The 16,649-nt window shown below is 42.0% G+C and overlaps 1 protein-coding gene and 1 long non-coding RNA gene across 15 annotated transcripts in view; one reads left to right on the top strand and one right to left on the bottom strand.

The window, feature by feature from the left end:
• The window catches only part of VLDLR (very low density lipoprotein receptor), a 35,830-nt gene extending 24,179 nt beyond the window's left edge, over positions 1–11,651 (top strand). For all 4 annotated transcript variants that reach the window (NM_001434842.1, NM_001434843.1, NM_001434844.1 and 1 more), the window contains 8 exons: positions 100–318; positions 1,756–1,874; positions 2,442–2,581; positions 2,916–3,057; positions 3,893–4,039; positions 5,392–5,472; positions 6,318–6,487; positions 7,383–11,651. In NM_001434842.1, the coding sequence (NP_001421771.1) occupies positions 100–318; positions 1,756–1,874; positions 2,442–2,581; positions 2,916–3,057; positions 3,893–4,039; positions 5,392–5,472; positions 6,318–6,487; positions 7,383–7,418 (1,054 nt within the window). In that variant the 3' untranslated portion in view covers positions 7,419–11,651. The remainder of the gene's footprint in view (positions 1–99; positions 319–1,755; positions 1,875–2,441; positions 2,582–2,915; positions 3,058–3,892; positions 4,040–5,391; positions 5,473–6,317; positions 6,488–7,382) is intronic.
• The window catches only part of LOC132345950 (uncharacterized), a 287,030-nt gene that overhangs the window by 228,017 nt on the left and 42,364 nt on the right, over positions 1–16,649 (bottom strand). The window lies entirely within an intron of this gene.

The raw sequence follows: 16,649 nt of genomic DNA, 5'->3' as shown, positions 1-16,649 counted from the left end.
TCTGAACAAAGTAGCTGACCATTTTGTGAGCAGAAAGTCCGTTCTCCAGGCTCCGATGGTGTCAAACTCTTAAATTTCTTGTGACCTATTCTGTTTCAGTGCCTCAATTGATGACAAAGTTGGTAGACATGTTAAAATGATCGACAATGTCTATAATCCTGCAGCCATTGCTGTTGATTGGGTGTACAAGACCATCTACTGGACTGATGCGGCTTCTAAGACTATTTCAGTAGCTACCCTAGACGGAACCAAGAGGAAGTTCCTGTTTAACTCTGACTTGCGAGAGCCTGCCTCCATAGCTGTGGACCCGTTGTCTGGGTTTGTATTCTGTGTTTTTCATCACATAGACTTTCAGATGCTATCTGTGTAGGTCAGGAGCTTCCCTTGCGCCTAAAATAGTACTGAAATCCCAAGATTTAACAGCTCCCTACAACAAAGAATGATCTAGTACAAGATGTCAGTGGTGCCATAGTTGAGCAAGCCGGGAATGGACTCATCTATATGACAGGCCCTCCCTGAGCAGGTGACTGCTAGTTTACATGAATGAAACAATTCTGATTTGAGATACATCGAAAGCTGTATCTAAACTCTTATGCCCACCCAGCTTCTGTGCAAGTGATTTTTTACACTGAAGTATAGTTGATTTACAATGTGTTAATTTCTGCTTTTTAGCAAAGTGATTCAGCTATATGTGTATGTGTGTGTGTGTGTGTGTGTGTGTATATAGGGCTTCCCTCGTGGCTCAGACGGTAAAGAATCTGCCTGCAACATAGGAGACCTGGGTTCAATCCCTGGGTTGAGAAGATCTCCTAAAGAAAGTAATGGCAACCCACTCCAGTATTCTTGCCTGGAAATATATATATATCTGGAGATACATAAATATACACACACACACACATATATATATATACACATTCTTTTTCATATTCTTTTCCCTTATGGTTTATCACAAGATATTAAATATAGTTCCCTGTGCTGTACAGTGGGACCTTGTTGTTTATCCAGTCTATATATAATAGTTTGTATCTGCTAATCCCAAACTCCCAATGCACCCCTCCCTTCTCCCCCATGTCCCTCTTGGCAACCATAAGTCTGTCTCCATGTCTGTGAGTCTGTTTCTGCTTCATAGATAGGCTCATTTCTAAATGCAAGTGATTTAATTTTTGTCTGAACACTTTTATCAGGTTAGCTCTGAATGATCCAACCTAAGTCACATGAGATGTGAGGATTTTGGTAACCACGTTATCTCTAGGCTTTCATCTAAGTGTGCAAGTTGTCTGAAATCCAATGAAAATAAATAAACCTCTCTAGAAACATTTCACTGAGGACTTCCTCCAAATTGCCCTTAAATAAAACAAGAAAGCAGCTATTAGCAATTTGACCAAGGCTGTAGTAATCACAATTGACTCCCATGAAGCCTCACTGTGTTCTCACAGCCCAGCCCTGGGTGTCTGTAAAACTTACCAGATACTCGCTTTTTACTCTCTTGAAAACATTGGCCTTTCATAAAGAAAATATATAACCTGTGACTTCGGGCTGAAGTTTAATATCAGGCTTATATAGTTTAATATAGTTAACAATGAGCTTGTCGATCCAGAGTGTTAACTTTTGTTTACCCAGAACATAACTTTGACCCTTAAGTGGTACAATTTATACTCTAGAGTTTCCCATTTACTCTTTGAACATGTATGTCTCAAGCTACAACTTTATTCCTTCTAAACCACTGAAGCTGATTTCTAATTTAATTCTTCCCAGCTTTGTTTACTGGTCAGACTGGGGTGAACCAGCTAAAATTGAAAAAGCAGGAATGAATGGGTTTGACAGACGGGCGCTGGTGACAGCGGACATCCAGTGGCCTAATGGAATTACACTTGGTATGTGCTTTCTTCCCTCCTCAACCACGGTTCAACTGTCTGCAGAGTTTTACTAATCTCTAAGTGAATGCTGGACTATAGCAGACAACTCTAAGATTCCTTCTTAAGCAAGGATTTGTGATGAGAAGAACCAAACAGTACAAGTGGAACGGTGGACTTAACAAATCACTTGCTCCATAATTACTAGCTTTTCTATCCATCCGGGGCTAATCTGTGACATGAATTAGGTGAACTCTCATCATAAACACTCCTGACCTAGGTGCCTTACATTGCCTGAATTTCAGGGCACTTCTGGCTCCTAAGGGGAGAACAACAAAATGCTGGCCTCTTTTAATACGTCTTTGATGTCACTAACACTTGAGTCAGTTACTTTGACAATCTCAGGTACCCCTTGAGTCCCCCCAGATGTATGTGGGTGCAGATTCTGCATGCTGCTGCACAAGATTTGGGGGACCCTGTTAAGAACCCCTGCTAGAGGAGGAACAGTGAAAGCAGAGTACTGAATTCCTTAGATATTTTAAATGGAAGCAGACCAGTTCTGACTTCTGACCATTCTTTTCCTACCAGACCTTATAAAGGGCCGCCTCTATTGGCTGGATTCCAAATTGCACATGTTATCCAGTGTGGACTTGAACGGCCAAGATCGCAGGATAGTCCTGAAGTCTCTGGAATTCCTAGCTCATCCCCTGGCACTCACAATATTTGAGGTAAGATGTGTGTCTCACATTTAAGCATATACCTCTGAGATACTGTAGCAGCTTGGAGAGAAAGAATAGGGGAAGGAGGGAAGGATGGAGGGGCATGACTTGAGAAACCTAAACCCAAACCTGGGCCATCACCTAAAACCTGGGCCAGTTGACACACTGATTCCTCATAGCATTTTAAGAACCTGAACTTGCTTCTCTTAGAGTTTTACATCTGACATCCCAACCCAGCCTTAAATAAATTTGATCCATTAAATTGGCAGTAAATAATAATGACCTTAGAGACTGACTCATGTTGATCCTACATGTACATACTAATTTGGGGGTTCTGTTTTAGGATCGTGTCTACTGGATAGATGGGGAAAATGAAGCAGTCTATGGTGCCAATAAATTCACTGGCTCGGAGCTGGCCACTCTAGTTAACAACCTTAATGATGCCCAGGACATCATTGTCTATCACGAACTTGTACAACCATCAGGTATCGTGGGGAAGCAGAGCCCCTCTGGCTACTTTCAGGGCAGCAGCCTGACACAGTGCCCTCTGGGTATCAGCAGCTCCCTAGCAACTCAGCTTGCTCCACGATGGAAATTTCCCCCCACTGGACCCTCCCTCCAACCCTTCAGACCTGGTGCTCAGTATAGTCTGACTTACAGGTCAAAGAGCTTCAGAACTTCAGCTTTTAGCTTCCCTCCCAACTGTCAGCCTCCTGACTTTTATATCAATCCCTTCCATCCCCCTTGGCATTCATTCCTTCTTGCTACAACTATTGCACTAAGCCTGCAAAGTAGCTTTTATGCCATCACCTTTCCCTCTCTCTCCACCATGACATGTCTTGTATGGAACTATATAGATGCTCAAACACATCTGGGCATGTGGTCTCCTGCTCAGAATACACGACTGGTTCTATCTAAATGAAACCTCTAAGCCTCCCTGTAGCTGGGTTCCTCCCATTCTGTGGGAGTGAGACAAAGCCAGAAGAGCATGCTTCTCTCCTTCCTCTGAGCCTTGGCTGTAAGCTTTGGACCGATAGTGAAGCCTCTGCTCACTCACCTCCTTTGCCCACCTCCTGCCTCCATACATCTGTGTACAGCATAACTCTTTTCCTACTTCCAAGAAGTTGTCTGGCTCTGTGTGTCCTTAGAGCATGCTGCCTGTACTCCTACTATTTATCCTTCATGAGTATTGGCTTAACTTTAGGGGTTGACAGAGCAATCCTTAGAGACAAGGACTCATGTCTTCAGCATCTAGAACCAAGCTTTATGTATAGCAGGCGCTGGAAGACCCATTTTGAAAAGACTTTTCTTTCTGAATAGGTAAAAACTGGTGTGAAGAAGATGTGGAGAATGGAGGATGTGAATACCTCTGCCTGCCAGCCCCACAGATTAATGACCACTCTCCAAAATACACCTGTTCCTGTCCCAATGGATACAATCTAGAGGACAATGGCCGAGAGTGTCACAGTAAGGCTTTTTTCCTTTTCAACCATAAGCAGGACCTACAACAGGCAATAGGATAAAACACTAGCTATAAAAATTAGCCTGGATTTTAAGAATTCTGTTTTAACTCACTCTTAGAATAAATTAGAGAACGTATCTGCTACCAACTCTACCAAGAGTTCGTGTCATTCCTTGAGGACTGACTTCTAACTCACATAAGATGAGTTTATAGGTGACTATACTGATTTGTACCAATTAGTCCCATAACAGCACTGACCCAGCCAACTTGCAGATTCTTAAAGTCTTAACATTGTCTTTCAAAGAAAGGGTCTGAAATGAGGCTTAAAGAATGCCAGGGTTCCAGGAAAACTTCTCGCCCCAGTGGGTGACATTATCTTAAACTCATACTTAAATGAAACTTGCATCTTGGTCTCCTGTTCTTAGCTTTTGACTAAGTGGCAAATTAAAACTTACATGTTGTGAATTAGGATCTCATAACGTGAGGTTTTTATTAGCATGATACTGAGTCCCTGCAGGGTCAAGTTCCGTTTACTGAGAAAGCAATTACAAAACAATTTGACAGTGAGACTAGTATGCCTGGTAATATGGTTTTGAGAGCATTTCTTGCAACTCCCAGGAGCCTGGGACTTTGCCTAGAGAGGTCTTTAAGTGTGGCTGTGTATCTTTTTGAATTGTCAAATTCCCAGTGCTTACAGTTCTGCCCAAAGACTTGTGTATCTGGGTTTTTCTGAGGTTTCCCTTAGTTTTGACACATCCACCATGCAGCTGGGTTCAGCAGTGGTTTGTCAACTTCCCCGTGTTAAAATAACCCACCGCATGGCTTGTCTGGACTAAAGAGCTAGCCACTCTGGAACCTTGGCATTAACCAGGTTCTTGGTTTTATAATTTAGGTACTGCAACTACTGTGAATTACAATGAGACAAAAGATACCAACACAGCAGAAATTTCTCCAACTAGTGGACTAGTTCTTGGAGGTATTGGGTTCAGTACTGCAAATGGTTAATCTCAACTAACAGCCACACTCTTTGTACCTGTCCCTTACATCATTAATGCAGCCTTTAACTCCTCGTTCTACCCCTAATTGGTAACCTGTATTTAAATTCCAAAGACTTAGAACCTGCAGCTCTTAGCCTGACCTGACTTAGTAAGACATCTGTGAGAGAGCTGTTCATGAAATGGCTATTATAACGTGAGACTCAGAAGTACTTCTAGACCAGTTGTTCTTGGTAAACAGTTGGAGTAGAGACTGAGCAGCAGTGGTGGATGCAAGAGGGCATGAGGCTCTCTACCAGGTGGGTGAATTTCTAAGTCTGAATTCAGATCCTTCTAAACTGATTCCCTTTATTCCCTTGTAGGGATCAATGTGACCACAGCAGTGTCGGAGGTCAGTGTTCCCCCTAAAGGGACTTCTGCTGCCTGGGCCATCCTTCCCCTCTGTAAGTACATTCCCCACACATCTGGATCCAAGGAACTTCATAGATACTGGATGGCTGTTTCTAGTTTGTCTAGAGATGCCCTTCCTGTAGCTCCTTGTACTGTCACAGCACTCCGGACACTGAATCACCCTTGGCCCCCCCCCAAGCTGGCATGCTCATTTAAGAGTCCATAACCTTCTCTACAGTGGTGTCCTTAGCATGGCAACTGGCAGGCACGAATGTTCAGTTGTTAAGTGCTCACTGCTTTCTACTTCAGAATTGTTTGTCTGGCTTTATCCCCTTTCATAATAAGTCCGTCCCAGTGAAGAGCACTTTTCTGTTCCCCTTCGAAATATGTATAATACTTCATACAGAGGAGATACATGAGTTCTTAAATGATTTGAGGAGTTATAGAAGGTACATTAAAAATAGTTAAGCCTTTTCAAGCCCAGGAAGAAGAACCTCTAACGCTATTCTAGGGCATGTGAAGTGTGAGGCACTGTGCTACAGTGGTCTCTTTATCCTAAATTATGGGATTCCAAGCTTAGCTAACTCACCAGGAGGACCATCTGAAGAACTTTCCAGAAGCTTCTGAAATTTGAACTTGATCAGCCTGGTGAGGAGCCAAGGACTCCACAACTGCCCAGACGGAGGTGTCTAGCTATGCATCAGTGTCTATAAAACAACACAACCTCTGGTCTGAACTTGTTTTAAGCTCCTACCCCATTTATATTCTAATTTCTAGTCATCCCAGCTTCTTAAAACATGAAGATTTTATTAGTTAACAATCATGGATTCTTGAGCATCCTCCTTTTTTGTATGTTTTGAGACTAGACCTTGATTAGTCACCTTCTAATTTTTTTCAGTGCTCTTAGCAATGGCAGCAGTAGGTGGCTACTTGATGTGGCGGAATTGGCAACATAAGAACATGAAAAGCATGAACTTTGACAATCCTGTGTACTTGAAGACCACTGAAGAGGACCTATCAATAGACATTGGTAGACACAGTGCTTCTGTTGGACACACGTACCCAGCAGTAAGTCAGCTCTGTGTCTTTATGTACATGACTTGCAGTGAGACCACGACACAAGCTACGATTTCCTGGACTGGAAACAGCCATTAGAACCATGGAGTCACCAAATATTGGGTTGGTCAAAAAGTTTATTTGGGTTTTTCATAAGCTATTATCAAAAAACTCAAACAAACTTTTTGGTCAAGCCGGTACTTCATCTACTCCCTGAAGATTAGACAGTCTAGCCTGTTAGAATTTAAGTCATTGACAACTGTCTGCCCTGAACAGAATGACAAGTCAACTTAAGGACATCATTGTACAATTTAAGATATTTTGGGTTATGGAAGCTACATGTAAATATTAACATGAACCAAAGATCTCCTTTTTGAACTTAAAGCAGGTGCCTATAGGGTGGGTGACTTAAAGTCAGTGTATTGAGCAAGGTTCATTTAGCCAAAACGACCAAATGCTTGAAAATCACCTATCCCACTTCATAGAGCTAGCCTTACTTTCAACACTGGAGTCAGTCACTTGATCTTCAGTTGAAACCAACATGGAGTGTTTAGCCTTCACTTTTGGAACAGTCTGAACAAAACAAGTGCAGAGCTCTGGTGAAGCAAGAGTGGTGGTCAGTTCATGGCACATGCGTGTCTTTTCACATTTTTATCCACAATCTAAGATCATTCAGGAGAATAGGCAGAATCAGTCACACTATTTTCTCTCTCTACCCAGTAAATATAGTTGAATTCAAGTTAAAATGCATTAGCGATGCAACTCAGTACAGTTTGGGGTCTGGCTTCCCTTCTGGGCACCTTTGGTCTCTGAATGAACAACTCAAAAACAAGGTTTGCTTTAGAAAATGAAGTTGCTACCAACAAAGGAATCACCAAACTCACTCCATGCTTTTTCTGTTCCACAGATATCAGTTGTAAGCACAGACGATGATCTAGCCTGACTTCTGAGACAAGTCGCGACCTTTGAGGTCTGAACCAGTGAAACCCCCACTTTGGAATGGTAACCAAGCCAGCAGCTGAAGCCTCTTTCTTCCTCCCATCTGGAAGAACATCAAGATATCTTTGCGTGGATCAAGCTTGTATACTTAATCATTTTTATATTACTTTTGTAAATATTCCCATCCACATTCTCCTTCAGTTTTGGATGTGGTTACCAAAAGTATCTGTAACCCTTGAATCTCTAAACAGTATTGCCACCTCTGGCCAAATATGCACTTTCCCTCGAAAGCCATATTCCAGCAACGAAACTTGTGCTATAGTGTATACCACATGTACATACATTGTATAGGCCATCTGTAAATATCCCAGAGAACAATCACTATTCTTAAGCACTTTGAAAATATTTCTATGTAAATTATTGTAAACTTTTTCAATGGTTGGGACAATGGCAATAGGATAAAACGGGTTACTAAGGTGAAATTGCCAAAAAAAAAAAAATTTGTAAACTAATTTTGTACGTATGAATGAAATCTTTGACCTCAATGGAGGTTTGCAAAGACTAAGTGTTCAAACTACTGTACATTTTTTTTCCAAGTGCTAAAAAAAAAAATTAAACCAAGCAGCTTAACCATGGTTTGTGCCTATTCCTCTAGGATGAATTTCTATAAACAGCCTGAGTAGTATCAGGTGTTCTAACTAAATATATGAGCTCTAGATCTTGATGTTGTATATTGAAGCCTATAATATGGCTTGTTTCTCTTACAACTAAGTACTAAAAGAATGAGGTACCCCTTAATACTTGCCTCCCCAAATACTTCTTGTTTGGTAAAAGAAGCTAGTTTAGCCGGTACCTAGAACCCTTTGAGGAAATTTCCTACTCCAATTAGTTTCCTGATCCAGTAACATATGGTAAAGATTTCTATCAATTTTTTCTGTACTTGTCTCAGATTTCCTAAAATTATGTGTCATTCAAAGAAAAGTGCCTTCCAGTGCATGGGTAAGAACTTTCTTCTTTTACACATCTACACCATCGGCCCTGAAGAACAGCTAGGGAGGTAACAGGCAGTGCCATTCTTGAACAGTCTAAAGCAGTGGTTCTCAGTGGGGTTAAGGTCAGCATCTGCATCATCTAGGAACTTGTTAAACACGCACATTCTTAGGCCCTACTCTGGACCTGCTCAATCAAAAGCTCTGAGAGCAAGGTCCAGGAATATGTGTTTTCAGAAGCCCTTCAGGTGATTCTGATGTAAACTAATATTTGAAAACCACTATTTTAAAGTGACTTCATGGAGAATCTATAAGGTGATCTCATCTGTCAGGCTTGCTGGCATAGAATGAATTCCTTCTATGGACGATTTTCAAAACGTTTAATATGAAGAGTAGAAAAGGACACTGGGTAGAAGAAAAAGTAGCAGACAACTTGTGTAAGATTTGCATCAGATGGGCCATTGCTTTCTCTTAAACCTCAGGAAGCCAACAAGCAAGGGAAGAAACAAAGCTTTAACCCTGGGAAGATGCTCCAAGTCCAAAGCAAGGCAACGGTCCACTGCAGAAGGAGCTGCAATCTTTGCAGATTGATCAGTGCAGTAGCCAAAGGATGAAGAGAAGATATTTTTGAATAGCTGAATGGATCAGTGGATGAGGCAGAGTCCATTTGCATATGGAATGTAAATAAGACAGTTGTCCTTTGGCTTGTGGCTTAGGTGAAGAGATCAATAATCCTAGATGAGAAGGTGCGTCTGTCATCTTGTTTAATAGATGCCCTCTTGTGAGTCCAGTCAAATGGATGAGAGTGAATTCTGGTGTGGACCTTTTTTGTGGGGGTATGGAGGTCAAGCATACAGAGGATAAGGATGAAGTTGTAAAGGTAGTAGTCTCTGCCTGCCACCTGTTGCTTCATCTGCAAATAGTCATGACACTAAACAGCATGTGCCCTGCTCCTGTGGGGTGTCTGGAGCGTCTGTTCTATAAGTAGATGAGCATTCATCTATGTAAACTCTAAAGGCCACTTGGTTGACTGGGACTTTGACCTTGTTCTTGTATAAAACCCATTGATAGGTTTATTCATTTAGAGCAAAACAGAATTCCTTCCTTGGAAGCTTAAAGACACCAGTGTTTCCCCCCGTTACAAGGATTATACAGTATTAGTCCACTAGAAAGCCCAAAGCCATAGATTTTAAGAATAAACCCAAGCAGATCCTCCATCATCACCAGGATTCCAGTCCCTGGTAGGACTTCCAGGTTTTAGGTCCCAATTTCCAACCTTCAAACAGTCTATAGCATCTCATTCTTTCACCTTGGTCTCTACAGAAGTAACCAAGGACAGAAACTCTACCTTAAGAGGTACAAACTCACTTGAAGAAATGTGGTAACTAGATATTTCTATGGAAATTAGAACAGTTACATGGCTAATCAATTCAGCATGAAGTAATAGTTCATGGAAGACTAGAGCCTTGTGCATCAGGAGCCACACAAGAACTTTAAGACTCCAATGTAAAACCTATTGGCATGAGTTTGCTATGTCTCTAGAGTTTAATATGGGAAATGAGAATTAATTAAGAGGCAAAGTATGAAGCTTAGCAGACACTAAAGAAGGATGTTTGAAGTTAAATGAGCCTGTCATGCAAGTCACAGAAAGGAAACCCTCTAGAGACTTCAACTGCTACGAAGACCGATGATAAACAGATCTGTGGCCTCTGGTAAAGAAATTCAGTCAAGGTTTTGAGTCCAAATTTTTAAATGGCCTTTGCAAGCTATCTATTTGGTAAAAAATATTCCTAGTTGTTCAATCAGCTCTTAAAACATTCTTATAGCTATTTTAAAGCCTTGGTATCATTTCCAAGCCTCTGGTGTTCTATTCTTGATGAACACAAGGCAAAAACCTGGAGACTTCAACTTTGACACTTGCTTCTGTTTCTTATATCTTTGAAAATCTGATAACCCTCCTCAAAAAATGAGAAGACAGGCTTTAAATAGCAAAGATATAGGGCACTGGAAGAACTGACTCTTCAGTTAACACTTAGAAACAGAAGACCTCAATTGAAGACTACCTTTTAACTACCCTCAAGCCCAAGCAGAAGATTCTGAGGAGGGTATGCGCCTGTGTCATGCTGTCTAACTGGAGTAATTTCCTAGAATTCTTACCCTGGGAAGCAGTTTATTATTTTGAACCCAATAGAAGTTGGAATTCTTGGTTTTAATGGTGGGGAAGCTCTTAAAACACATCTACACTTTTGCTGTAACAACTTACATCCAAGAATGAGGAATACAACCTGTTAGTCTTTATCACTCATTTGGGGCCCTCAGCTTCAATGGACCTAAATTGTGGAAGTTCTGGAAAACATAAAAATTGATCTTCACAACAACCTGAATAGGTAAGTATTATCTCCAATTTGTAGATACGAAAACTGAGGCGGCTAATAACGGGTGATTCCAAACCCTGTGTGCTTACTGGCACTCCTCTCAGACAAAGAGGCAGTGCTGTGTGAAGGTTAAGTTGAATGTCACATTGTGTGTTTGCTGAGTTTCCTTTACTAATGACCTTGGATGCTTCCGCAGTTTCTCAGACACCCATAGTAACTGGCTTCCAATATGGCAGCACCAGGAGGGTATAACAATAGCACCTCCATGTCAGGTTGGCACAGGATAAATGTTTGTTCGGTGCCAGGCCTACAAGATGCTAAAAGTTCCAGAATTATTTTCCTTGCCCATGGGAAGTAGAGTATATCACTGGATTATAAGGTGAAAGATAAAGAGTCCCCAAAGGAATATATAAACATGCAACATCATTCCTGTGTGTGAAGACATGGGGGAAAACAAACTATAACACAACATATCTTAAATATTAAGGTTCTCATAAGGAGATACCTGCCCAAGAAGACAGAAAGAACTGTGACTTGAGTCTATGGATAGATGATGCAATACCTAACCCTGGGTCTCAGGTATTCTGGAATCTACCCATGAGACCTGGGCATTGCTCACATTTCACACAAGCACAGAGGGGAAAGAACTCTTCGAATGAAATGACTGGCTTTGACAAAACTCTCTTGTTTTTTAAAAATGTCACTTGATACCAAAATACGACTTAAGAGTATGTAAGGCCTCAGAAGTCCAGAGCGTACAACCAGTTATCATGCTCAGGATCTTCAGAATTCTAGAGGCACATGTTGGAACACATCCCATCCTGCTGACCTGTAGATAAATATTTCTTTTATTAATAAACTGTACATGTAACTTAAATTAAGTTTATTTTTGAGAGAATTGTTGTGTCATTGTTTCTTAGTCACAAAGTCATATCCAAGTCTTTGTGAACCCCTGGACTATAGCCCACCAGGCTCCTCTGTCCATGAGATTTCCCAGGCTGGAATACTGGATTGGGTTGCTATTTCCTTCTCCAAGGGATCATCCTGGGTCAGGGATGGAGCCCACGTCTCCTGCATTGGCAGGTGGATTCTTTCCCACTGAGCCACCAGGGAAGCCCAAATTGTTATGAGCCTTTCCTTTTTCTAAAGAACTTTTCCAAAAGTTTTTACCCAAATCTTTCTCCTTTCCTCAACTGAAGATGGCTCAGTCACCCCTTTCTGGGAACCAGATCTGGATACATCAAGTTGAAAGAATAAGAGATGCCCCATTTCTGCCATTTTTAGAGGTCAGTTTAGTGTCTCCCCACAGGCAGCCAATATTTCACCCTCTCAAACCCGCCTCTCCACCTCTCATGAGAGAAATGAAAATCAAAGCCACTATTACCAAGGAATGTTGGGCCAGAGCTTCATCCCTGAGGGTGACAGAGAACAGGCCCTGAAGGGAGGAAGCCCCAGGGTGACAGGACAAGGCAGGCCTTGACAAGCAAGAAAAATCATTTTGATACTTTCTGTTCATCAGCTCTTAAGAAGTCTGTATTGAAACTCATTTATGATAAGGCTAAGTTTTTTGTGAGCCTTAGAGATAGATAATCCATCTGAAACTTTCTAAGCAATGTCTCCTAAATGTTTGGGTGCTAAACCTTGAAACTGGCTCAGGGAGTAGTGAGAAGAAAATAAGGAAATTGAGGGAAAAAGAAACTATTAAAAAAAAAAAAAAGTCTCTAAGAGACTTCCCTGGTGCAGGGAATGTAATGCAGGAGCGTGATCTCTGGTTAGGGAACTAAGATCCCACATGCTGTAAGTGAAGTGAAGTTGTGCAGCCGTGTCTGACTCTCTATGACTCCATGGACTGTAGCCTACCAGGCTCCTCCATCCATGAAATTTTCTAGGCAAGAGTACTGGAGTGCGTTGCCATTTCCTTCTCCAGGGTATCTTCCCGACCCATGGATTGAACCAGGATCCTGCATTGCAGGCAAACGCTTTACCATCTGAGCCACCAGGGAAGCCCCACATGCTGTGCAGTACAGCCCCCCCCCAAAAATCTTTAAAAGCTCAACAAAGAGTCCTTAATGAACTTAAGATTCACTTAATGAATGAAGTGTTGAGTGAATACCAGCTTTGCAGTGAGAGAAATGTAAATTTGGGTGTTTCCTACTCCACTAGACTAGCTACAGTCATGGGTAAGCTGCTTATCACCCAAACTTTTGTCCTTCTCTTAAAACCCTAACCTCTACTTGCATAGAGTCTTCCTAAGGCAAAAAGGCAATGTTTATAAAATGCTGTACTCAAATAACAGCTGCTATTTCCTTTCCAGTGCCAAAAAATTGTAATTTATTTCCCCCCAAAATATCATAATTCATTTTTTTAAAAAGTAAAGTTAACATTCTTCACTTGTGTCTGTTTGTAGATCTGATTTTGGTCTGCACTCATACTAATCCTATATGCAAGTGTTCCCTCTGAGGTCTCCCCTTGAAATTCTAGCCTTTGGAGATCTTTTTCATTCCAAGAAATCAAGATTAATGGTGCTGTACCTATGAGCTCTGCAGAAACCCTCATATGTGTGACCTTCTGCTGATTAAAGAGCCAAAATGACTAATTCAAGTTCACTGGTTATACACAGAAGTCTGTTTAACCAGTGGGGGAAGAAGATATTAAACTTTGCACCACTCCAGAAGGTGAGATTAGCTTGATCTTTGGATTTATCATGCTAAGCTAATGTGATGTGCCGGTAATCTGAGAAATGTGGAAGGACACTAAATTGCAGGTTTGAATACTTAATTAATGCTCTAGGCTCTTATTTAGAGGTATTTCTTGCCTTCTGGTTGATTGAGGGCAGAGTATGGTTTAAACCCATTGTCGTTTATGTTTTCTTAAATTCACCCATTTACAAGTGAAAGTTAGGCTGAGAATAATTCTTTAAAACTAAAAGCAAATTTGCCTTTTTACCTGACCCCAAACAATGAGTACTGTAATTTCCCAAAAAGGGCTTATAAATGCTGTAGGATGGTTTTAGATAATTAGATAAGAACAGACATTCCTTCACTGGCTTCAGGGGACCTACAGTGACAGTTTCGGAAAGGTTCTAGAGCTTTATAATTGGCATATCCTAAATTGATCATGAGAGATTGCAGCCACAAAAGTAAAAGACATTTGATCCTTGGAAGAAAAGCTATGACAAACCTAGACAGCATATAAAAAAGGAGAGCCATCATTTGGCCAACAAAGCTCTGTTTAGTCAAAGCTATTGTTTTTCCAGTAGTCATGTACGGATTGTGAGAGCTGGACCAGAGAGAAGGCTGAGCACCAAAGAACTGATACTTTCAAACTGTGGTGCTATAGAAGACTCTTGAGAGTTCCTTGGACACCAAGATCAAACCAGTCATTCTTAAAGAAAATCAACCCTGAATTTTCATTAGAAGGACTGATGCTGAAGCTTCCATACTTTGGCATCTAATGTGAACATCCGACTCACTGGAAAAGACCCTAACACTCAGAAAGACTGAAGGCAAAAAGAGAAGGGGGTGTCAGAGGATGAGATGGTTAGACACCATCACCAACTCATTGGACATGAATCTGAGCAAACTCCAGGAGATAGTGAAGGACAGGGAAGCCTGGCATGCTGCAGTTCATGGGTTCGCAAAGAGTTGGATGTGACTGAACAACAACAAATTGATCATCAGTTTGGGGGAAATACAAGTTCTTGAACTTTTAATGAAAATGAGGAAGGATGTATACGAATCAAAATTTTCAAGAGATACCTCTACATACACACACATACACATTTCATTTGTCCTTATTTCATTTATTTGTTCAATGCTACCTATGTGCCAAGCTTTGTTCTGGATTCTGGGGAACCAGTGGAGAACAAGACAAGCAAAAGCCCCATCGTTCATGGTGCATTCTAACTGGAAGCCAGGAATAGGACAGACATTAATAAGTCAGGTAGTGATAAGAACTCCAGAGAAAAACAAAACAGAGCAGGGGATTAGAGAATGAAAGAACGAGCTATTTTAGAGACAGCACTCAAAGAAGCCCTCCAAGAAGGTGACTTGGGCAGAGAACCTGGTGGAGGCAAGGGAGTAGTCCACTGAGGACACTGCAGAAGTCCTGAGGCAGGAGCCTTCTTGTTTCATCTGTGAACAAGCAAGATGGCCATGGAGGTAGAGGTGACCAAGACAGAAAGGGAGGGGAGAAGGGAGCAGCAGAAGCCAAGTGATATAGACTTCAAAGGCTGTGGTAGAGATTTGGGATTTCAAGTGATGGGACAACTTGAGAGGGTTTGGGGCTAGTGGAGGTACATCCCATTTTAAAAGGATCATTCTGGCTGCTTTGTTGAGAATAGGCGGCAGGGAGGCAGGGGTGGAAGCAGGGAGATAAGTTAGGAGACTATGGCAGTAGACAGGTAGATGGCCATGGCTTGGGCAAGTCTGGTGGGGATGGAAGAAAGCTCTAGTCCACATGCAGCTGGTCAAGGCAGGGTGGGGGCACAGGGTATGTGCACAAGCCACCTCCCTGGAGGGGAGAATGTGTTATAATATTTGGTCCCCACATTCAGGAAAAGCTCACTGGTTGCTATCTCAACTGTATTCTCTTGCCTGCTGGGTATCAGCCTGGCTGCACCCTGACTGGGCAGGGATGACAGGCATGACCACAGCATCAGTGGAAACACTCAACGAGGCTGCATGGAAGCTAAGGAGAATGCCGTGCTTCTCCTCCCTGACAAGTGAGAAGAACAGAAGAGCCTGGAGCATAAATTCCAGTCTGCACAAATACACGTGATTCACCCATTCAAAGGGAGTCCTCCTATCTGCTAGGGTCCTTTTCTGTACAGAGTTCTGTGCTGGCTCTTGAGCAACTTTCTGTACAGATATGTTTTCTATAGTCACACAATTTTTTAATGTAATGGGCGTAGATAGGATCCAGCGTTTTCCATCTATCCAACCACCATGTATGCTCCCTGTTCCCCATCTGGTCTCTAAAGGCATTGAATTATGGAACTACTTCCCCCAGGAAATTTCAGGATCCTGGTATTTGTCAGTTGAGAGGGATCCCAGTGTCATTGAGTTGGATACCTGCCTGATACAACTGGTAACAAGTCCCCATAGGGGAAAAGTGTGTGTGTGTCTCAGTCACATCGGACTCTTTGCGACCCCACAGACTGCAGCCCTCCAGGCTCCTTTCTGACTGGGATTCTCCGGGCAAAAATAATGGAGTGGGTTGCCATTTCCTCCTCAAGGGGATCGTTCCCATCCAGGGACTGATCCAGGGACTGAACCCATGTCTCAAATGTCTGCCTATATTTACCCAGCAAGGAGAACGCATTCTTCAATGTCCTATGTAAGTCACCCACAGAGCCACAGTTACTCACCTAATAAGCCTAGAAATTCAACAAGAGTTTGGGTTTTAATATTAAAAAAAAAAAAAAAAGAGGAAGAAGGATATTCTGTTTTGGAAGACAAGAGCCCCCTAAGACCCCAAATCTGAGAAAAAGTATATATATATATATTTTTTTTTTTAATAGTGTAAGATCTTTCCTTTGTCAGAGGAAAATATTTTTTCAAGTAAGGTGAGTCTCTGAAGGGCACCCACGCATGTCACAGAAGCCAAATATTAACAAACAGAAACAGAAAACAAGCTCTTGGCAGATGTCAGCACCTGTTTTCATTCAGAAAAGAGAACCAACCTTTCCCATCTGAGGATCCAGTCACCTCAGGACAGGACGAGGCTGGGCTAGAGGCTACGTGCCGTTCTCCCTGGCTTCTCCCTCCCCTGCAGCGGGCACTGCGTTCCCAGCTCTCTGCACACTGTCTCCATTAGGAGGCAGATAAGATTTCCAGAGGCCTAATGAATCGTGCCAACTCGCCAAAAGTG

Source organism: Bos taurus, chromosome 8 (assembly GCF_002263795.3).
Source record: "Bos taurus isolate L1 Dominette 01449 registration number 42190680 breed Hereford chromosome 8, ARS-UCD2.0, whole genome shotgun sequence".
NCBI classification, from domain to species: Eukaryota; Metazoa; Chordata; class Mammalia; order Artiodactyla; family Bovidae; genus Bos; species Bos taurus.
The sequence above is the reverse complement of the archived record's forward strand: the minus strand, read 5'-3'. Positions and strand labels throughout refer to the sequence as shown.